Source organism: Colossoma macropomum, unplaced genomic scaffold (assembly GCF_904425465.1).
Source record: "Colossoma macropomum unplaced genomic scaffold, Colossoma_macropomum, whole genome shotgun sequence".
In the NCBI taxonomy this organism is placed as follows: Eukaryota; Metazoa; Chordata; class Actinopteri; order Characiformes; family Serrasalmidae; genus Colossoma; species Colossoma macropomum.
This window is the reverse complement of record NW_023494803.1, coordinates 19,225,919-19,244,392: the sequence shown is the minus strand read 5'-3', so window position 1 is coordinate 19,244,392 and position 18,474 is coordinate 19,225,919. Positions and strand designations below refer to the sequence as shown.

The 18,474-nt window shown below is 39.3% G+C and overlaps 1 protein-coding gene across 1 annotated transcript in view; it reads left to right on the top strand.

Moving 5' to 3' along the window:
• The window catches only part of adam12 (ADAM metallopeptidase domain 12), a 184,790-nt gene that overhangs the window by 108,695 nt on the left and 57,621 nt on the right, over nt 1–18,474 (top strand). The window contains exon 11 of the mRNA XM_036592898.1: nt 4,039–4,187. Within this exon, the coding sequence (XP_036448791.1) occupies nt 4,039–4,187 (149 nt within the window). The remainder of the gene's footprint in view (nt 1–4,038; nt 4,188–18,474) is intronic.

The following is an 18,474-nucleotide window of genomic DNA, read 5'->3' as shown; positions in this document are numbered from 1 at the left end:
GTGAGAAAGGAGTCTGTACAGTGATAGATATGTTTTTCTTCCAGCTGTGCTCTGATTCTCCTGTGTGTTTACACACTGAGATGCACTGAATTTACATGATACACCATTTCCACATGAATAAAATGTATTACATCACCACGGTTTATCTTACAGTTTATTCACTATTGGTAGTAAATGTCTCTCCCACTCCTCATATCTGTCTCTCTCTCAAACTCTCTTTCTCTCTTTCTCTCTTGCCACATCTCAGTTTTTAAATTCAATTTCATAAAGCTTTGTTGGCATTGATTGCAACTAACAGCTTTTGCCAAATCGCTGAAAGAAGTGCTTAATATTAAGAGGGCTAATAAAAATGAAGAAATCAATATATAAAAATACATATAAGGAGCAATCTTCATGATTAGTTCAAACTATTGATTATTATAATTATTCAGACATTAGATATGTTTAAAGATTATGTTATGATTTATTTAAACTCATGAACTGAGAGAGTAATAAGGTAAATATACACAAAATCATCATTCACAGGGTACTTTCTATTGGGAGGTGGCTGTCCCCAACTCTCTCTCTGCCTCTTTCATATCTATCTTTCTCTCTCTCTATTTGCCTCTATCTCCTCCTGTCTATTTCTCTCTGTCTCTGCCTCTCTCTTTTTATTTCTCTCTCCTCTCTGCCTCTTTCTTTTTATCTTTCTCTCTTTACATCTTTTTCTCACTGTTTGTCTTTCTTTTTTCTTTCATTCACCGTTACTGTCTCTCTCTCTCTCTCTGTTATTCTATCTCTCTGTCCTCTCTCTTTTTCTCTCCTCTTTATCTCTCCTTTCTCTCTCTCTCTTTCTCTCTCTCTCTCTCTCTCTCTCTCTCTCTCTCTCTGACTCACCCACATGCTGTTTGAGTTTCACAGATCAAACAAATTTTGTGTAAAGGAGGATTGTATGTCACCTAGCAAGAGCGCTTATTAAATGACTCAGCAAACAGCATGGTAGGATCACGTTCATAGAAAATGCCCGCATGTGGCCTGGATAGAAGAAACAGCCCGATGTTTTTAGCCTGTTTCTGTCATTTCCCAATGACGGCGGTTTCTGAAAAGTTCTGTCTGTCTGTCTGTTTCCACAAGTTTAAACCGCTGTCTCAGTCTGCGGTTGTACTTTGAGACAAGCCTGGATATACTTAACCCTTAGAACATGGTGATTTTATATTAGTCGTTTTAGATTCGTTACTAATATAGATCATAGCTCATTGACTTAGGAGAAGACGTTCTGTCAAAAGTGCAATTTCTAAACTTTGTCAGCTAACTCTTATACACTGAGATGGGAATTGTGAGCTGATGTCGATATTTGTCATGCACATATCTGCCAGTTCTGATGCTGGTACATAAATATTTATAAAATGTATAAATCTGGGATTAGATGTACCTGGATTAGCATTACAGAGAAACATCATTTATAATTTATAATGTATTACAAACGCAGTAAAATGAATAAGATGCAGGCATTTTAGCACAGCAGCCCAGCGTCGCCTAAACATCCTACATCATCAAATATTGGTGTGAAATATCTGTCAAATCCAAGCATTTATCGAGTGCCACTTTTTATTAAAGTAATTATCATTCAAGTCATTCATCACACTAAAACAATTATGTACTTTGAGATAATCAACAGTAATAACTCTAGACCTCTAAGACAGTAAAGATAGTGAAAGAGTTCAACTCTTCTGTAAACGAGAAGTGGACAGAGGGTGGACAGACATCTCCTTGGGTGACTTCAAACCCATGATTTAGCTCTCATCTTTCAGCCCTTGTAATCAAGGCAGGCCATGATAATGGAGTTGGAAAGGGGAAACTCCCTTATGTGAAGAACTACAAGGAAAAATCCTTAGAGGTTGGGTTTACAAGGAATTTGTCTAGAGTTGTATTCAGAAAGAACTTTGGTGACACTGCCACATGCCACTGTATATAGTGAAACATCCGGTTGTAGCTAGCACATGACTCCATATTTTATTCAAGCCGATAATATGTCTAGTAAATTTAGTGGCATGTGATGCCAGTTAAGCATAACCCTTCCTTCCTGGCTTGGCTTAGCTGAAATTCCCATGCCTGCTCTGTGTTGCATTGTGTCATTATATTAGGACATCATATGGAATTTTATCTAGTCCATTATGCAGTATGCTACAGTGCTTTGTACTGAATGTTGCATCTAAAATACTAAGAATTGGCACTTGCAGATCAGGACTGGAATATGTACCAATACAAAGTGGTACCTACCACATGTGCCACTAGAAACTGCCACCTCCATTTATAAGTGGCATGCAGGGCAACAGTAATTGGACATTTTGTGCCTCAATAGACGATTTAGCAATGATATTTGCCTTCTAACAGTAGTGTGTAGCCTGAACACCTGTGCGTATAGACATCAAGCTAAAAACTAGTAGCTTGTGGCCTAGACATCAGTATACCTGTAGGCTTTGGGCTACACGCCAGTAGCTTGTAGCCTTTACATCTGTGTACAGACACATAAGCTACATGCTAGTAGCTTGAACATCAAGCCTAAACATTCATGCACACATAGACATTAAGCTCCATGCTAGCATAGCCTATAAATTAGTGCCCACATAGACATTACGCTACATGCTAGTAGCTTGTTGTCTAAACATTGGTGTACAGGCATGTAAGCTACATGCTAGTAGCTTGTAGCCTAAATAAATGTGTACATGAGCAGAAGCTTCATGCTAGGACCAGTAATGTGCACATAGATAGGCTACATATTAGTAGGTTAATCTAAACATCCATGCATATCACTGACACAAAGATAAGGAATATGGCATTGTTAGTCCATCTTAACAAGCAATTATTATGCTGCAAATTTAGTACATGTCAAAGACCACCTCTGGTCATGCTGATAGTAACGAAATGTAAGCTTTCAATGCCACTAAACGCTGTTACCACACCTCTTGAGATCAGTACAGATGCAGATTCATCTGATCATAGATCAGTATTCTTGTACTGATCTGTATTTTATTCTTAATGAAAACAGTGTCTGATCTGATAGATGTGAGTGAGGGGTAGGGAAATGTGCTGGTGCTCAGGTCAGCTCTGTGCTTTTGTAGGCAGATAGAAATTCTTCCGTTCACTAATAATGTAAGATACTGAGGCACTTTTCTGGTCAATAGGAATATGGTGAGGAGGAAGGACAAAAGAGAGACGAGTGAGGAAAGGTATGTGTGTACGAAAGGGAGAATGAGAAAAGAAAGAAGGGAGAAAGCAAAGAAGGGTTCGTGTGATCGAGAAATGGTTTGATGTTAAAGGACTAAGATCCATCAGACCTTATTAACATACCATATGTTTTTCAAATGTTATTTTTACTGCACTTGAATTCATGTCATTTAAGATTTTGCTATCTAGAAGGTCTCACAATGATTTAAATGATTTCTTAATAAGAGTCAGTGCAGCATGAAATCTCAAAATGCAAAATTTGATTTGATTCAGTTATACAATACAGTACTTTGTTAAAAGTCATAGACCACCCTCCATGTTTTTTTTATTTTTCAGTCTAAACAGCCGTTAAGTTATTCATTTTTTAGTGTCAGACAAAAAAGCGGAAAGCATGTATTTAACAGAAATTTACACAGAAGCGTCAAAATATAATGGGATTTTTTTTTAATTTTGTGCGTCCACTTTTCCTTCATTACAAACGTCAGTCTTAGAATGTGGTTGCATTTTCTGCCTCTCACGATCCAAGAAACCCAAACACATTCAGTGATGTTGAGGTCTGAAGTCTGGGGTGGTCAGTCCATTGTTCTGAGAACACCAACAGGTTGTTAGGAGCAATTTTCTTTGTGCCTTTTCATATTTTTTTGAAGCGTAGTATTAGAAAATTAATTTTTTTCACTTAAATTAAAGTATGTACTTAATTGCTAAATAAAAAAACTGAATCATATCTCAAAAACAGTATGATCCATTGAGTTGTATAAGCAATTCACTTCAGTCATGAAGAGCAGGGTGTGAGATGACATGCAGGTCACATTCGTTGTTCACTCTCTTCAGGACCACTCAGACAACCCCCTAGGAGCAGCTGTGACCTTAGCCCATGAGCTGGGACACAACTTCGGAATGAACCATGACACTCCGGAGCGAGGGTGCGGCTGCAGGATGACAGTGGATCGCGGAGGCTGCATCATGACCCCCTCCACAGGGTGAGTTTATCCTCTGTCTGTGTAAATGTCACCATGCTGAGGTGCCAGGCCATCAGGTCATCATTTATTAATGGATGAATTATAAAAGTAGTTAGTGAGCCCTGTTGTTTTCCTCTGCTGGGACTGTCTAAAGTAAGGGTGTCCAGCTCTGGTGCTGAAAGACCACTGTACAGTACAGTGGCGCCTGATTTAACTCAGTACTTAGCTGGTTTAGTAGGTGTATGCTGGACTCCAGTGCAGGATAGACATCTAAAAACATGTCATTTTGTGGTTTTTCATGAGCGTCCAATGAATGAATGCTGTTTTTGAAACCTTTTTAGGTGCACTGTGTGAATAAATGATGAGTTCTAAAGCTTATAGGTTTTGTTGTACATTCTGTGCTTACTCATATGTATATTTTTTTCAACAATATCACCATGTTATTTCAATTACAAATGAATTATTTTAATTACAAAAGACATAATCAAACAATAAGTAAGTAAAATAAGTAAAAAAAATCAAATTGTCGCCACTTAAGTATTTCCTGCATGCATGCTAACACTTCTGCGCTTTGAATCGCCATCATTTCATTGTTAATATTACCAAAATACTCCATGCAAACCAACAAGCTTCGTCACTTGTGGCAGTGAAGTGGCTTTGCCAGTAATAGCCTATGGTGTGAGTAGCTGGAGTTGTTATATAATAGTGTTGACTGGGTAGTAGCTGGGCAAATTCATTTGACCAATAACCGACCATTTAGCTGGCAGTTTATGTTATAAAACAGATCTTTCAGGATCTGAAGTCTGATTAGCTGCACCACGTTTGTTCGAAGCCATAGTAAAATTCTGCATTAATGCACCAAGATATTTAAAAGTGTTCCATGTAATGATTGTGAAACATAGTAAAAATCAAAATGTAACTTGATATAAATTTGATGCCACTGGCTGGTTTAATTTAGAGCAGACATTAATTGGATTCATTCAGAGTGGGCATTGGTTGGATGCATTCAGATTGGGCATTGGTAGGATTGATTCAGATTGGGCATTGGTAGGATTCATTCAGAGTGGGCATTTGTTGGATTCATTCAGAGTGGGTATATGTTGGATTTATTCAGGGCATTGGTTGGATTCATTTAGAGTGGGCATTGGTTGGATTCCTTCAGAACAGGCATTGGTTGGATTTATTTAGAGTGGGCATTGGTTGGAGTTCTTTAGAGCAGGCATTGGCTGAGTGTTAGAATGGCCATTGAATGCCAAGAAAATTTGTGTTTGTAAGGAGAAGAGGAATTTTTGTATTTTTGCTTTAAGAATAACATCCGGTTGTAGCTGGCACATGACTCCATATTTTATTCATGCCGACGCTACATCTAGTAAATGTAGTGCCATGTGATGCCAGTTAAGCATTTGAGTATAATAACACTTGATTAAATTAATTAAGGACTTGATTTTGTATGGTTTGTTCTTGACTAACACTAGGACTTGGTCTTGACTTAATCTTGATTAGTCATCGTCTTGGGCTTGTCTCAGACTCAACAAAGGTGGTCTTAATTACAGTCCTAGCTCAATAGCACTTTAAAGCCATCACTGGTCACAGCATCCAATGCTGTATTTTGACACATGGTTTTGATTTCATAGGTTTGATTTCCGCACACCGCCATGCACCAAACTTTCTTTTAAAGAACAGGGACAAAATAGTTGTCTGTCCTGTCGACTGTGGATGTTTGTTTTCTATATGGTACATTGCAGTATTTTTGGTAGCACATATTGTATAGTATAGAAGTATAGTATTGTAGTTGTGCTATTGTTGTATTGAAAAGTTGTCCTGAACACCAAGTGGTTCATTTTTGCTTCATTTTTAAGTAGGCATATCTGTGTAGCAACATTGGTATTTTGACTACTTAATGACCTTATATATCTGAGAACAAAGTGACATTTGAAAAAAAAATTACATAGTTTAAAAGGTAGACAAAATTGGCTTAGACCTGAAGTTTCTTATTGTGCGTGTCACAGACTACAGAATGACATACAAACTCTGAATTTCAATCTGCTGTAAACTAATTTCCTTGGAGTATAGTTAATGTTCAGGATAGGAAACACATCCAAATTAAAGTTCTGCTGCACAAATAAATAGCAGGCATCCACAGGCAGTTTGTCTATATCCCATTAACTCTTGGTTAATCACCTTGGCAGTGACACTCAAGGCACACAGGCTCAGAGGTCTTCCTTTCTTAACCGTTAGAGGCTGAGAGTTGCTACTAGCTGTTTTGCTATGCTGTTCAAAAGTAATTATTATAATGATTATAATGATTGCGTATCTGCCTCTGACCTTTTTTTTATTTGTTTCAATGTTAATAACAAAAACATGACAAAGATGTAAGGCATGTTATTTCTTTCATTGTTTCTTTCAATAACTTTTCATTAAATTCATGTAATAAATAAAATATCTCCTCTTTTACTTAGAAAAACAAATGGGGTAGAATTGATTGAAAGTTGAGTAGAAACTGCACTTTTGACAAAATAAGGAATAACTAATATGGAATTACATCACACTTTTGTTAGCTCTAACAGTAACTGTGACTTCTAAAGGTTTTTATCCATATAGACGTTAAGTTTCAGCAGTCTTGGAACAAAACTCATGGCTTTTGGAGTCACATAGGGGCTGGAGACTTGCCTGGCCAGCTCGGAAATTCCGTTTTTCGCCGCCACGTCTGGAGCGCGGTGATAACGCGGTTGCCGGGAGTGACGGGGCATATGACTGGAGTCTGGCGTGGGTAAACATCAGGTTGATAAGGTGAGGGCGCCTCGTAACGGGAGATTTCTCTCCTCAGACTGATGCCAATTTGCCCTTATCAGATGATGAGCGCGTTGACTCGCCCACGTGTCGTTTGGGGCGGGGGAATGGATTCTGCAGACTTTTCGAAGAAGAATGAGAGAAGAAAATAAGGCGGGAAGTAATGGATGGTACGACAGAAGGGTTAGTAGGGTTATTGTGCTGTCTGTTTTTGCCTTTAAAGGATAGGGCTACTGGGAGAAAGAGTGAAAGGCTGATGGAGCAGCATGCCTAAAGCACAGAGAGCAATCCCCATGCCTGAACCACAGAATGCTGAGGATCACTGCATATCATGAAAGGTTCATAGGTATTTTTCACAGGAGCCAGCCTACGCTGGGCATGCCTTCATAAGGCTCCATTGCTCCTGGGTGTTATCGTCTGATCTTTGGTAGCAGCGCTCACCTCCAATCCCTCAAACACCTTTGACAGGCAGGTTTCATTGCCATATAGGACATCAGCCTTCCTCAACACCGTCATCTCTGTAGCCATGGCAACAACTATCTTCCAACATCCTTCTTGGCTGTCCTCTTATTGTCTCTGTAATTTATTTAACCTTTAGAAATCTAGTGGTAATATTTTTGTTTTGCTATACATTTGAATTCATGTTACACAGTTATTTGTACTTAATTACATACATACTGTGTCATGGACCTCTGAGCAAACTGATATGTAAATCCATTTATCTGGGAAGTGAGCATTTAATTTTCAAAAAAGCGCTAACATGAATAAATACAAATAAACCAATGAGCAATACATTGTCAGTGTCAGTGTGTTAGCTTAGCCATTTCCAAACTTTTTGTCAAAAAAACAAGCTGTTACAGTTACCGTCCAATACCTACACAAGGGAAGGAAAAAATATATACATATAAATGTGTGTGTGTGTGTGTATACATATATATATACATACATACATTAACTTTACAGAAGAAGGACAAAACCTTCTTAATTTTGAATGAAAGCTATTGGAACTAGATTTTTTTTCCTGTTGGTCCATTCATCATGAAGTTTTAGCACATTGTAAAGGTTGGCTGGTATTTTCAAACTCTGTAAAAAAGTACAAAACAACAAAAATGGAGATATGAGGTTTTATATATATATATATATATATATATATATATATATATATATATATATATATATATATATATATATATATAATCAGCAGGTTCAGTTCTGTTCATTTTCTGGTCAAGAATGCACAAAAATGAATGCTGCCAGAGACATAAAAGATATTTTTTCTTTCCACAGAACAGCAATAACAACAGTAACAATAACTTCTAATCAGATCCAGATCATTAAAGACACAAACGCAGTATCAATTAAAAGTTTAGAATCTGCAGTTTTGACATAAACTCAGCAATAATAAAAGAAAATGTAAGAAAGTGCATCCATTTTAATTAATTCCATTGCAGAGGACAATTTAAAGGGTGCTATAAAATGTTTTTGCCTGCATTACCTACTCAAGCTTCTCACATTACAGGAGAAGATCCCCAGGAGATCTGTGCTCCTGAAAATATGCTAATCCAGCTCTTGCTTCAACTGAGTCTCTTATAGTTTTAACACCTGATATTTCAGAGCAGCAGTTGCTCTTTAACAACTTTCAACCTTGACTGATTCACAAGCTGTCAGCTGTGTCCTCCTTATTTCACACGGTGGTGTTTTGGTTGGACCTATGACTTGCTGCTGGAGTGCAGCCACAACAAACAAGTCTATTTTCCCATTATGCACTCATACAACAACACGGCAGCACGCCAAAAGGAAGCCACCCAAGGGGCCTTGGGGGCTCCCTCAGGTAAACACTTCAAAATAAAAACATACTAAAAGGTGAGTGCAAAATGGAGAGTCAAGGTAGAGGGGTACGTTGTAGCCTCTTCAGCTTTAAAGTGGATAAAAAAGAAGGCTGAGGTCGGTTCTTTCGCGCCGCCACTCTGTCGCTTTTCTCATGCAGCTTTTATAGCTGTGAATCCCTTCAGCACTGGAATGCATAAACACTTTGTTAGACTTCAGCACCTCAGTTAAAGGCATGGGAGGCTTTCATAAAAGCATGCATGGGTGCCAAGGCCTGTCGCTTCATCACCTCCAAAAATACACTTACATGCAGGTCAGCTCATATACACACATGCGCTCTGACTTCATGGGCAAAAATAATGTTTTAAAGCAGCCACCTCCCAAAATACACTCACATAGACGTAAACGTGCATATTGACAAGGGCAAAAGGCAGTGAACCATATGTACGTACGAATGCAGGCGCAGCACAAATACACGCCTACATTGTGCCTGAATTTAATGCTCGATTTACTTTTCACACCTAGTTTGTTTGCTAAAGGCTGCACCAGAGTTTGGGTTTTATTCGATCTTTTTCATTTGGCTCGGTTGGTTGAAGTGCACCAAATAGTACACGTGGGTGTTCCTTGCATTCTTTAAGCGGTCAGAAGTTTGGCAGGGATACACACACATTGTTACTTTTATGTTTACCTCATTAAATGACCTAATTTTTTACTTTATCATAGCTTTAAATCTAGAACTATCCCTCACTTATATTCTATTATCATACTGATTATATTGCATGAAAATAAAATCAGACACATGAAAATAAAAAAGATACGACATGCTTCATCTACAAGTATCGCAATAAGAGTAATAAAAATAAGCATTACTTGATCTCTACTTATTTATGATCAGTTGGTTTAAGTTTCAGTTTGTATCACTGTAAGTATAACCAATGAGCTCACGGATGTCTGGTCCAACCTATTAAAAATACTTCCTGCAATCCATGTGACAAAATCAAATGCTTCACTATTGCTTTTCTGCCATTATTAGCAGCAGTTCATGCTGTAGGGAAAATACAAGGCTCTGTCAAGAGTCAAATGTTAAACAGGTATATTATGCAGACAGCACTGACATGCACTGAGAAAAGGCTCTAGTGTTGAGTTCTTGTTTGGTCTGTACCATCTTAAAAGTGCATTCCTGCCTGTGGCGATCTGAACCACAGTTCACTTGAAAGTGGATAGAGATCTGTTAGACCCAGATATGATGTTAACACATGTCTAACTTGTCTGAACTAAAGAAACAGTTTGATTGGTCCACATCAGACAAGGTAGGTGTAATACTGCATCCTACTATGAAAACTGCATTTAGCTCCACCCACAAACTGCTCACTTGTGAGGGACAGGGTTTAAAAGGTCTAGTGAAATAATGGAGCCGTCAACAAGCTCGAGACAAAATAGAAATTGAAAGTTCAGTAATGAGACATAGCGATGTTAGTAAATGAAGTTCTTTCCCACAAAAAGTTCTACTTTTATTTTACTCTGACTGAGAAAGTTTTCTGAAATATTAATGCAGGCATATTGCGGCCACATCATGGTATATTTTGTGCTTCATGTCTTGTGGTCCCGAGAGTTTGAACAGTGTTATTCTGATCGTAAACATTCTTTCAGCACATGTTCAAAGCTCGTGCCTCAGTGCATGGCTGTTCTTATTGTTAAAGGAAGTCTCTCATCAACATGTCTTTTGAGACCTAATGCAAATTTACGTCTGGTTTTAAAAGTTGGCCAAAATTCATGTAAAACCAGGTGCTGTGTCTTGCTCAGACTTGAGTAACTTAGTAATTAGCCGCCTGTGTAATATCTCCTTCCACTTTTTGCACAATCCTTCTATGTTTTGCATCTTCCTTCAAATGTGTATGTGCAAGGAAGATAAGCCCATAGACCGTAACCTGCACATGTGCCAGTTTTGTACACAACATGTGGACAGAATTCATCTGATTTGCACCTGAGGCACAAAAGAATAGTTAGAACAGTTTTAAAGTGATAGCTTAGCCAAAAATCTCATTTATGTGATTTTCTCTTAAGGTAGTCAACCAGCCAAGGTATCCAAACCCTACTTCTGTAGCTTTGCATTGGAGTTACATGGCTAATGTAGCTAACAAGTAATGGAAGCTTATGTACACCAGTGAAGCTCATGCAAACTGCGTGCTCACACACTTGCCTGAGCCTGCATCGACTTGTTAAGTACACAAATATTGGTCAAAAGTACAAGCAGAGTGGCTGCTACTGCTGTATTAGCTAGGCATCATATTTCTGTGCATTTGTATAAATATCAGTACGTCATACAGTGTCAAAAACCACATAAGCAAATGTATTAGAGATTACTTAACAACTTGACGCAGTCTGAGGGAAGTATGTGATTATTTATGTGGTTTGCATAGTAATAAATAGTGCACATAAGCTTCCATCACTTGTTAGCTACATTAGCCGTACCTCTAATGCAAAATTAATGAAGCAAACTCTGGAAATGTCTAGAAAGATAGACTATATTTGGGGTAAGGAGCAAATCACATAAATTATTTTTTACAGAACTATTAAGGCGTAGGTATTGTGTTGCTGTGTTACCTGGAGAAGCAAGGGTTTCATGTAAGGCTGTGTTTAACTGCGTTTCATACAGCTTATAGTAGAGTTTCCAGTAGGAAATTGTAGCGCCAGTCACTCCAGTATTGATTCAGTTTGCTGTACAATTCTGGTCGCTGTAGTTAACGTCACTCAAAATGTACATTATGCTGTAACTCATCAGTCAAATGTACCTGAAGTTTCACAGCCTCTTCACATGTGCTCAATTTTTACCCTCAAAACTAATCATCTTCTCCTCCAGCGCTCCTAAAGGCAGTTTAAAACCGGAGCGCTGAGCGCTAACCATCAGATTAGTGTAAACATGTGTTACCACCTGTAAATGTTAAGTTAATGTAATTTGTATATTCAAGTAAAGTATATGTAGACACTTGTACTTGCAGAGTTTTTACCAGTCAAATTTACCAGGTTGCTGAAACCCTGGTTGGTATGGGCTGTAGGTTGATTTACTCCACTCGTTCTGTGGTTAATGTGTTTGGGCAGCTACTCCATGTGTTTGTTAGATCAGCGAGGCTGTGTGTTAGTGCCGAGTCAGGACAATGCTGCCCTATTTTTCTGCACTTCCCAAAGGAGGAACACAGACTTCCTTAGTTTATTCAACCCTAAAAGCCACAACACGCACATAAATACACACAGACTCATTCATGTACAAACGCACGTTCTTTCTGCCTTAAAGCAACACTTTAGTGTTTTGTTCCAGTACATGCCCACTGGCTTCTGTTACAAGTGTATTTTAAGTTTCCAGTGAAGGGCAAACACATCAAAATTATTGTTCCTGGTAATTGACTGTACACTACAGATGCAGCAGATAAAGATTAGGAGGAAATTTGTAAAGTAATCCTTTAAAGTCATCATGAATGCTGTTTTTCCTGCCTTAACGTGACATATTTCCAAGTAAAACAGGATATTTCTGGGGAAAATAACTGTGGTCAGGAAATGATTTTTTTCTATCAGGATTTGATTGGATTGTAAAAAGCACCTCAACAAACATAGATTCAGGCCTGGATGTTAGTGTGCTGTCAGTCATTGAGGACCTCTTACGTCCTGCAATGCTTTTGGCAACTGTATTTGTAACGCAACTTCGCTAATTCGCACCGAGCCACATTCCTTTTTAAAACTGAAGAAGCATAAAGCCTAAGCACATCTCAAACTGCTGAGAAACATTAATTACCTTTGACTTTAAGTCAGTGACAGCCATGAAGACAGAGGAAATGTTGTTAGCAGTCATGCCATAAACTAACAACTATGTTTTTGTCAGCAAAGAGCTGTAATTTTAGGCTGTACGAGACCATGCAGTGGGTAATGTTACCAGACTACATTTGTTTTTATCACAACGATCAACATATGACCAGAATATTACCCATTTATCTGGTAAACTGAAGTGTAATTTTGCTTTACTGCTTATGGTAGCTGCCTGCTGGCAGGTAATGTTTTTTTACTACCTCAGTAATATATAGTTTAATGATTAAATAAGAAAATGGTAGGTTATTAAACCTTCTTGCCATGTCTTCTTGTCAGCTTCTGAAGGCCACCACACTTCTGACTGTGTTGCAGCATTGCAAAGCAGATACAGTCCATAGCACATGGAATATCAAGTGTATTTTTAGACGCTTGTTTTATGAATTTATGGAATGAAACACTTTACAATTTAGAACTTATCATGCATCAGCTAACTAACTCCTTTGCAAACTGGCTTTTGAGTTAAAACTGGCTGTTTTATGAGATGCTAGGCTAGCATACAAAACAAGACAAAAGTCAAGGCTGTAATATTGGTTGGACTAGCAGATCATTAGCGTTTGTTTTTCTAAAAGACTTTGCTGTCTTTCTTGGTGTAAATTTAAGGTGACGTGAACTACTACTTTTTATGATCTCATTCTGCGTTTAATTTAATGCAGTAATGGCAAAATAATGACTGGTGCGCTGTGGCACGCACAGAAATTGAACAGTGCTGAGAATCATTGAGCACCGCCGCCCATCGATACCTTATGTTAAAAACAGCAGTTTCAAAATTTTGGACATGCAGTCGGTGTGCAGCAGCCTTTAGTGTAAAAATCGGTTACATTGATACAGATATGAATGAAAAAGACTGCTGCCGAGTAATACTTGAAAAAACCACAGGGGTAAACCTCAAAAAAATAAAATCAATACATAGATCACCTCCGGGTAAAAATATAAAAAAGGTCCATTTTGATTTCGGCATGCCATTAAAACGCACAAACATAGAGTACTCACAAATCTGAATGATCAAACCACCATTTATTTTCTTCTTTCATCTCTCGTCTACCCTGATATAGCCCCCGACAAGTCTGCTAAACCACATCACACATGCAGCGTCTCTTATTAATTCAGTTCCTCAAAACCTTTCAGCCAACTCCGCTCCATAGGTTGTTGTATTCCGACTGCGTGAGAAGCTATTTTAAAAGTTCAAACATGAGAAATTCATGATCTACTAGCTGTGTTCTCTCTCTCCCCCTCTCTCTCCCTGACAGCTGCCGTGCATTTTATTTCAGCTCCATCGTATGCAGTGGCCTGTCTGTAGTGTGCTCCGACTAATCACGCCACTCAAACTGACAGAGAGATTCAGACTGCAACTCATAGAATGAAAGAGAGACAGGCATGGGCCCATATGTTGAGAAAGACAGGAGGAAATAAGGAAGAAGACAGACAGGCAGAAACAGATAGAGGCAGATGGATACAGAAATAGAGACAGGAGAAGAGGACAGACAGACAAAGAAACAGGGACAGATGCATGAATGGATAGACAGGAAGGCCTGGTGTACAGGAATAGACATAAGGAGGAAAAGAGAGAGAGAAGGGGGGGTTCGTTAAGAAGGTGGGAGGACAGGGGGTGCTTGTATGATGTGATGAGTGCTGACGATGCTAGCATGGCTCCACAACTTTATGAGGCTCTCTGTGGAGAGAGAGAGAGAGATGGAGAGATGTACAGTAGCTAGGATAGGTCTCCTGAACAGAAAGTTTATTACCTCCCCCAGGAAAAGTGACACGAACAACAGTTAACCAGTGTTCTTCAGCTAACGCTGAATGGCATTAGGCACATGCTTTAGTCATGCTGACTGGCACCATTTATTTAAAAAAAAGTTGCGATGCAGTAACCTGTAGAAATATTGAGCACTTATTGTCATTTTGCCATGATAAATATAATTGCATAACACACGCTTACATCACATGGTGTAAGGTCCACCACAGGACCACCACAGAGCGGTGGATCATTCTCAGCACTACGGTGACACTGAAGTGGTGGTGGTGTGTTAGTGTGTGTTGTGCTAATACGAGTGGAGTTTTTAAACACTCACTGTCCACTCTATTAGACACATACCTTGTTGTTCCACCTTGTAGATGTAATGTCAGAGACAGTAGCTCATCTGTTGCTGCACAGTTTGTGTTGGTCATCCCTTAGTCTTTTATCAGTGGTCTCAGGATGCTGCCCACAAGACTTGTATCAGCACAACACTCCACCACCATGTCAGTGTCACTGCAGCGCTGAGAATGATCCATTACCCAAATTATACCGGCTGTGTGGGGGTTTGGTGGGTGACCATTGAGGAACAGGGTGAAAGGAGGCTAACGAAGTATATAGAGAAACTGATGGACTAAAGTCTGTAATCATAGAACTACAAATTGCAGCTATATGGTCCATTGAGCTGATAAAATGGACAAAGACTGCAGGAGGTTTATAACCCCATTACTTATTTACATCGACTTCTTTTCACAGCCCTTTTAAGTCAATCTTGAACTTATATACGTTGTTAGTTCATGTGTCTAGTCATATTAAGTACAATTCATCATATCACTTAAAAAAATAAAATTCTGATTTGCTGTATTGTTCCAACCTCTAAAATATCTTCTGATTTTTTTTTATTATGTCACTGTGCACCAGCAGACCGATATATAGCCCTCCCACCACACCACCTTCCCCAGAGGAAAATGCTCAGCTACTCTCCCTACTTCTGTGTTTCACTTGGAAATAACTCTACATTATGGAAGGAAAATGCCTTATCATTTCTGATTCACATTGATTTAAGTTCCTTTTAGGATTCTCATGTCATACAAATGTGACATCACTGATGCCAGTATAATCCATGCATGTCATGTTGGCAGTAACAAAATATCACAGACAGGAGGCCTCAGGCTGATGTTCAGTTGCAAAATATCTTGTCTAAGCAGTCTGTCATGGTGGGTTTGTCACTTTCAACATATGAATGCTCACCTGCCGTGTTTATTATCCCACAGGTCATTGCCAGGCTAGTAAAGAAGTGAGCGAATTTTTGCTGGCTAGCTTATGGCTAGTCTATTTGAAGGTTAGTAATGAGAAAGAATGTTCGTCATAAGCTATTGCAGCGACTACCGCTGTTCACTTGTTTAAGACTTGTGACTGCTAGCTTCTCTGCGATTAGGTCTTTGGTTTCTTACTGCGCAAAGTTTGATTGCTTACTATACACCCATGGGTGTTGTGCATACATGTGCGGCGCGCTGTGTAATTCAGGACTCCTGATTGGCTGTATTTATTTATTTATTTATTCTCTACCCTCACACACACATATACCAATGATTATGTTTACATATGTCATTCATATCTGTGACTGTTGATTGGCTGGATTTACTCAAAACAAAGCCTGGTGGGTTGGCAGTGGATGCTGATTAGCAGTGTCGGGTGCATTTGACCTGGAATTTTGAGCTAGCCAACTAGCACAATGTGCTCCAATGACAGTGGAGGTCAATAATAAAGTGGGTTGTTTGAAGATGTTAATTGTTTAAATAACTATATTTAAACTTGTTAAAAGGTACAAGGTGAAACATTAGGATTTGACTAGGAATAGTAACATTAACTGGGGTGGAAAAAGACGATTAGGACTTTAGAACAATTGCCCGCTCTGTGTAAAATTAATTCCTTATTTGATCTATGGATTTTTGTGATTCAGTTCTGGGTTCAAGTTAATGTCAGTAAGATGAAAAGTGGCACTTAGAGACTGAGCGGTTCCGAACGGTGCTGGTGTGTGCACTTTTTTAAAAATAAAGACTTCAGTTTTTGGAGGTGTGGAATAATGTTAGTCATTGGTTCAGCTGATTGCCAGCCATGTGAGTAACTCTTTTCATGCTTATTAGAGCATGTGTAATTTGTCCACATCAGTTGGGAGGGAACTCAGTTGTGTCGTGTTGCATTATACTGCTTTTATGGATTTTAACTGGGCCCGTTAACTAGCCCCACAGCCTACAAGCAGCATCTCTGCATGTACTGTGCCATCTTAATATGTAAAATTATTAAAAAGCATTAGGCATGTGCTAGCTGGACACACATGTTAAGGTAACAGTGTGTTAACATCACAAAGTCAGAGCAGCAAGCTGTTTGAAGATGTTTCTACTTGTATTTTTTTCCCCTTTTCATTGTTCTCTTCCACTGCTATTCAAACCCCTTTTAACTGCGTTTAAGCATTGTTCAGACAAGACTGTTTTGTCACACAAATGTGACAGATCTACTGCCAGAATAATCCATGGTTGTCATTTTAGCAGTAATGAAAGACAGTAGGTCACAGGCCGCCGTTCAGTTGCAAAAGAGCATTTGGTGACTTACCAAGCAGCGTGCCATGTTTGTATATTAAATTAATGCTAACGATATCTAGCGGAAGGCAAGCACTGTCAGAGCATGAATTTAATTGGATTACACCATCACAAATTATCATTAATGAATCATGTTCACCAGTGCTCTGTTAAATATTATCCCTAGGGCCCACAGTTGGGCCCAAAGTTTTAATACACACTTCTATAACCTAAGAATAGCTCAACCAGTTTGCACTGAAGTCCCTTTAGTTACTGAATAATAAGCTTTAGTATGTATCAAACCTGGGATTAACCCTTACAGATACACAATATCAGTCAAAATACACGTCCCTACTAGTCAGTCAGTCTACCTCAATGGAATACATGTCGGTATTTGACAGATACCAGGTCTTTCTTGCTTTATAACCCCCAAACTGTAGCCGCAGCTAATCAAACGCTAGCACTCTCTCTTCGGACCGCCACTGTTGCTCTGAATGAGAGAAAGAAATTTGCCTGTAATATGGAGCGTGTCAGATGGCCTTTTTGGAGAAAGCACATCTGATGCTATCGCTTAATGGATATTGCTTTGGCCTTTTATTGCAGCGGCTGCATGCCTAATCGCGAATGACTCTGTTATCTCCTCAACGACACCCAGCACAAAGGAGCCCTGATTCTGGATTGGCACACGCTACTGAAGGGCACTGATTAAACGGGCGTCCGTTTCTCTCATTTCACACCTAGTACTGTTATCAGAGCAATGCTAATAAGGTCATGCTGTGAAATAGGGTCTCCAGAAAGGTGCTGGTATAAAAATGGCCTCTGAATAGCGGGCCTGTGGTTTAGCTCAGAGGAACTGTGCTAACATTGGTGATGAATGTGGACTGGGGTATGGAAATGTGTGTCAAATTAGAAGTGATTCTTTGTGTATGGGGGGGAGCATGCATGCCTGAGCGCATTACGATATCAGAGGTGATGATGGCGTGACCTGGAAGGCTATGCAGTTCTGACACCTCCCAGAGGGTAATTTGATTAGCATAGCTGGAGTGCCGGCCGGGTTGAAAGGGCTTTAAGCTAACATCATCCAGCGGAACTCTCAGCCTCTTCCAGGAACATTCGGGCAGCGCTCAAACTCAGCTGAAATAATACTCAGCAGTGTTTGAGCAAGAATGAAGGAAGAGAGAGAAAGCATACACATTCCTGTAAAAGACCCAGGGAGCCAAGTGGACCTCATGCCTAGGTGGACTCCAAGGAACATTTCCAGGATTTTTGCAGCTGCAGAGATGCAGCAGGGCTTTATTTGGCCTGTACACCTCCGTATCTGTCTTTCTTCCTGATTTGCTTTTCATGATCAAGTCTTGCTTAATTCAGCTTTAAGATCTGATGTCACTCCTAAAAAAAACACTTTGAGATGTCAGAAGCTCAGCAGGTGCACTGGCGCCCGAACAGAGATCTGCTCAGCATGAGCAAGTGGTGGAGAATGCAGCAGTGACTGGTTTTCTGCAAACACTGATCTTCTGAG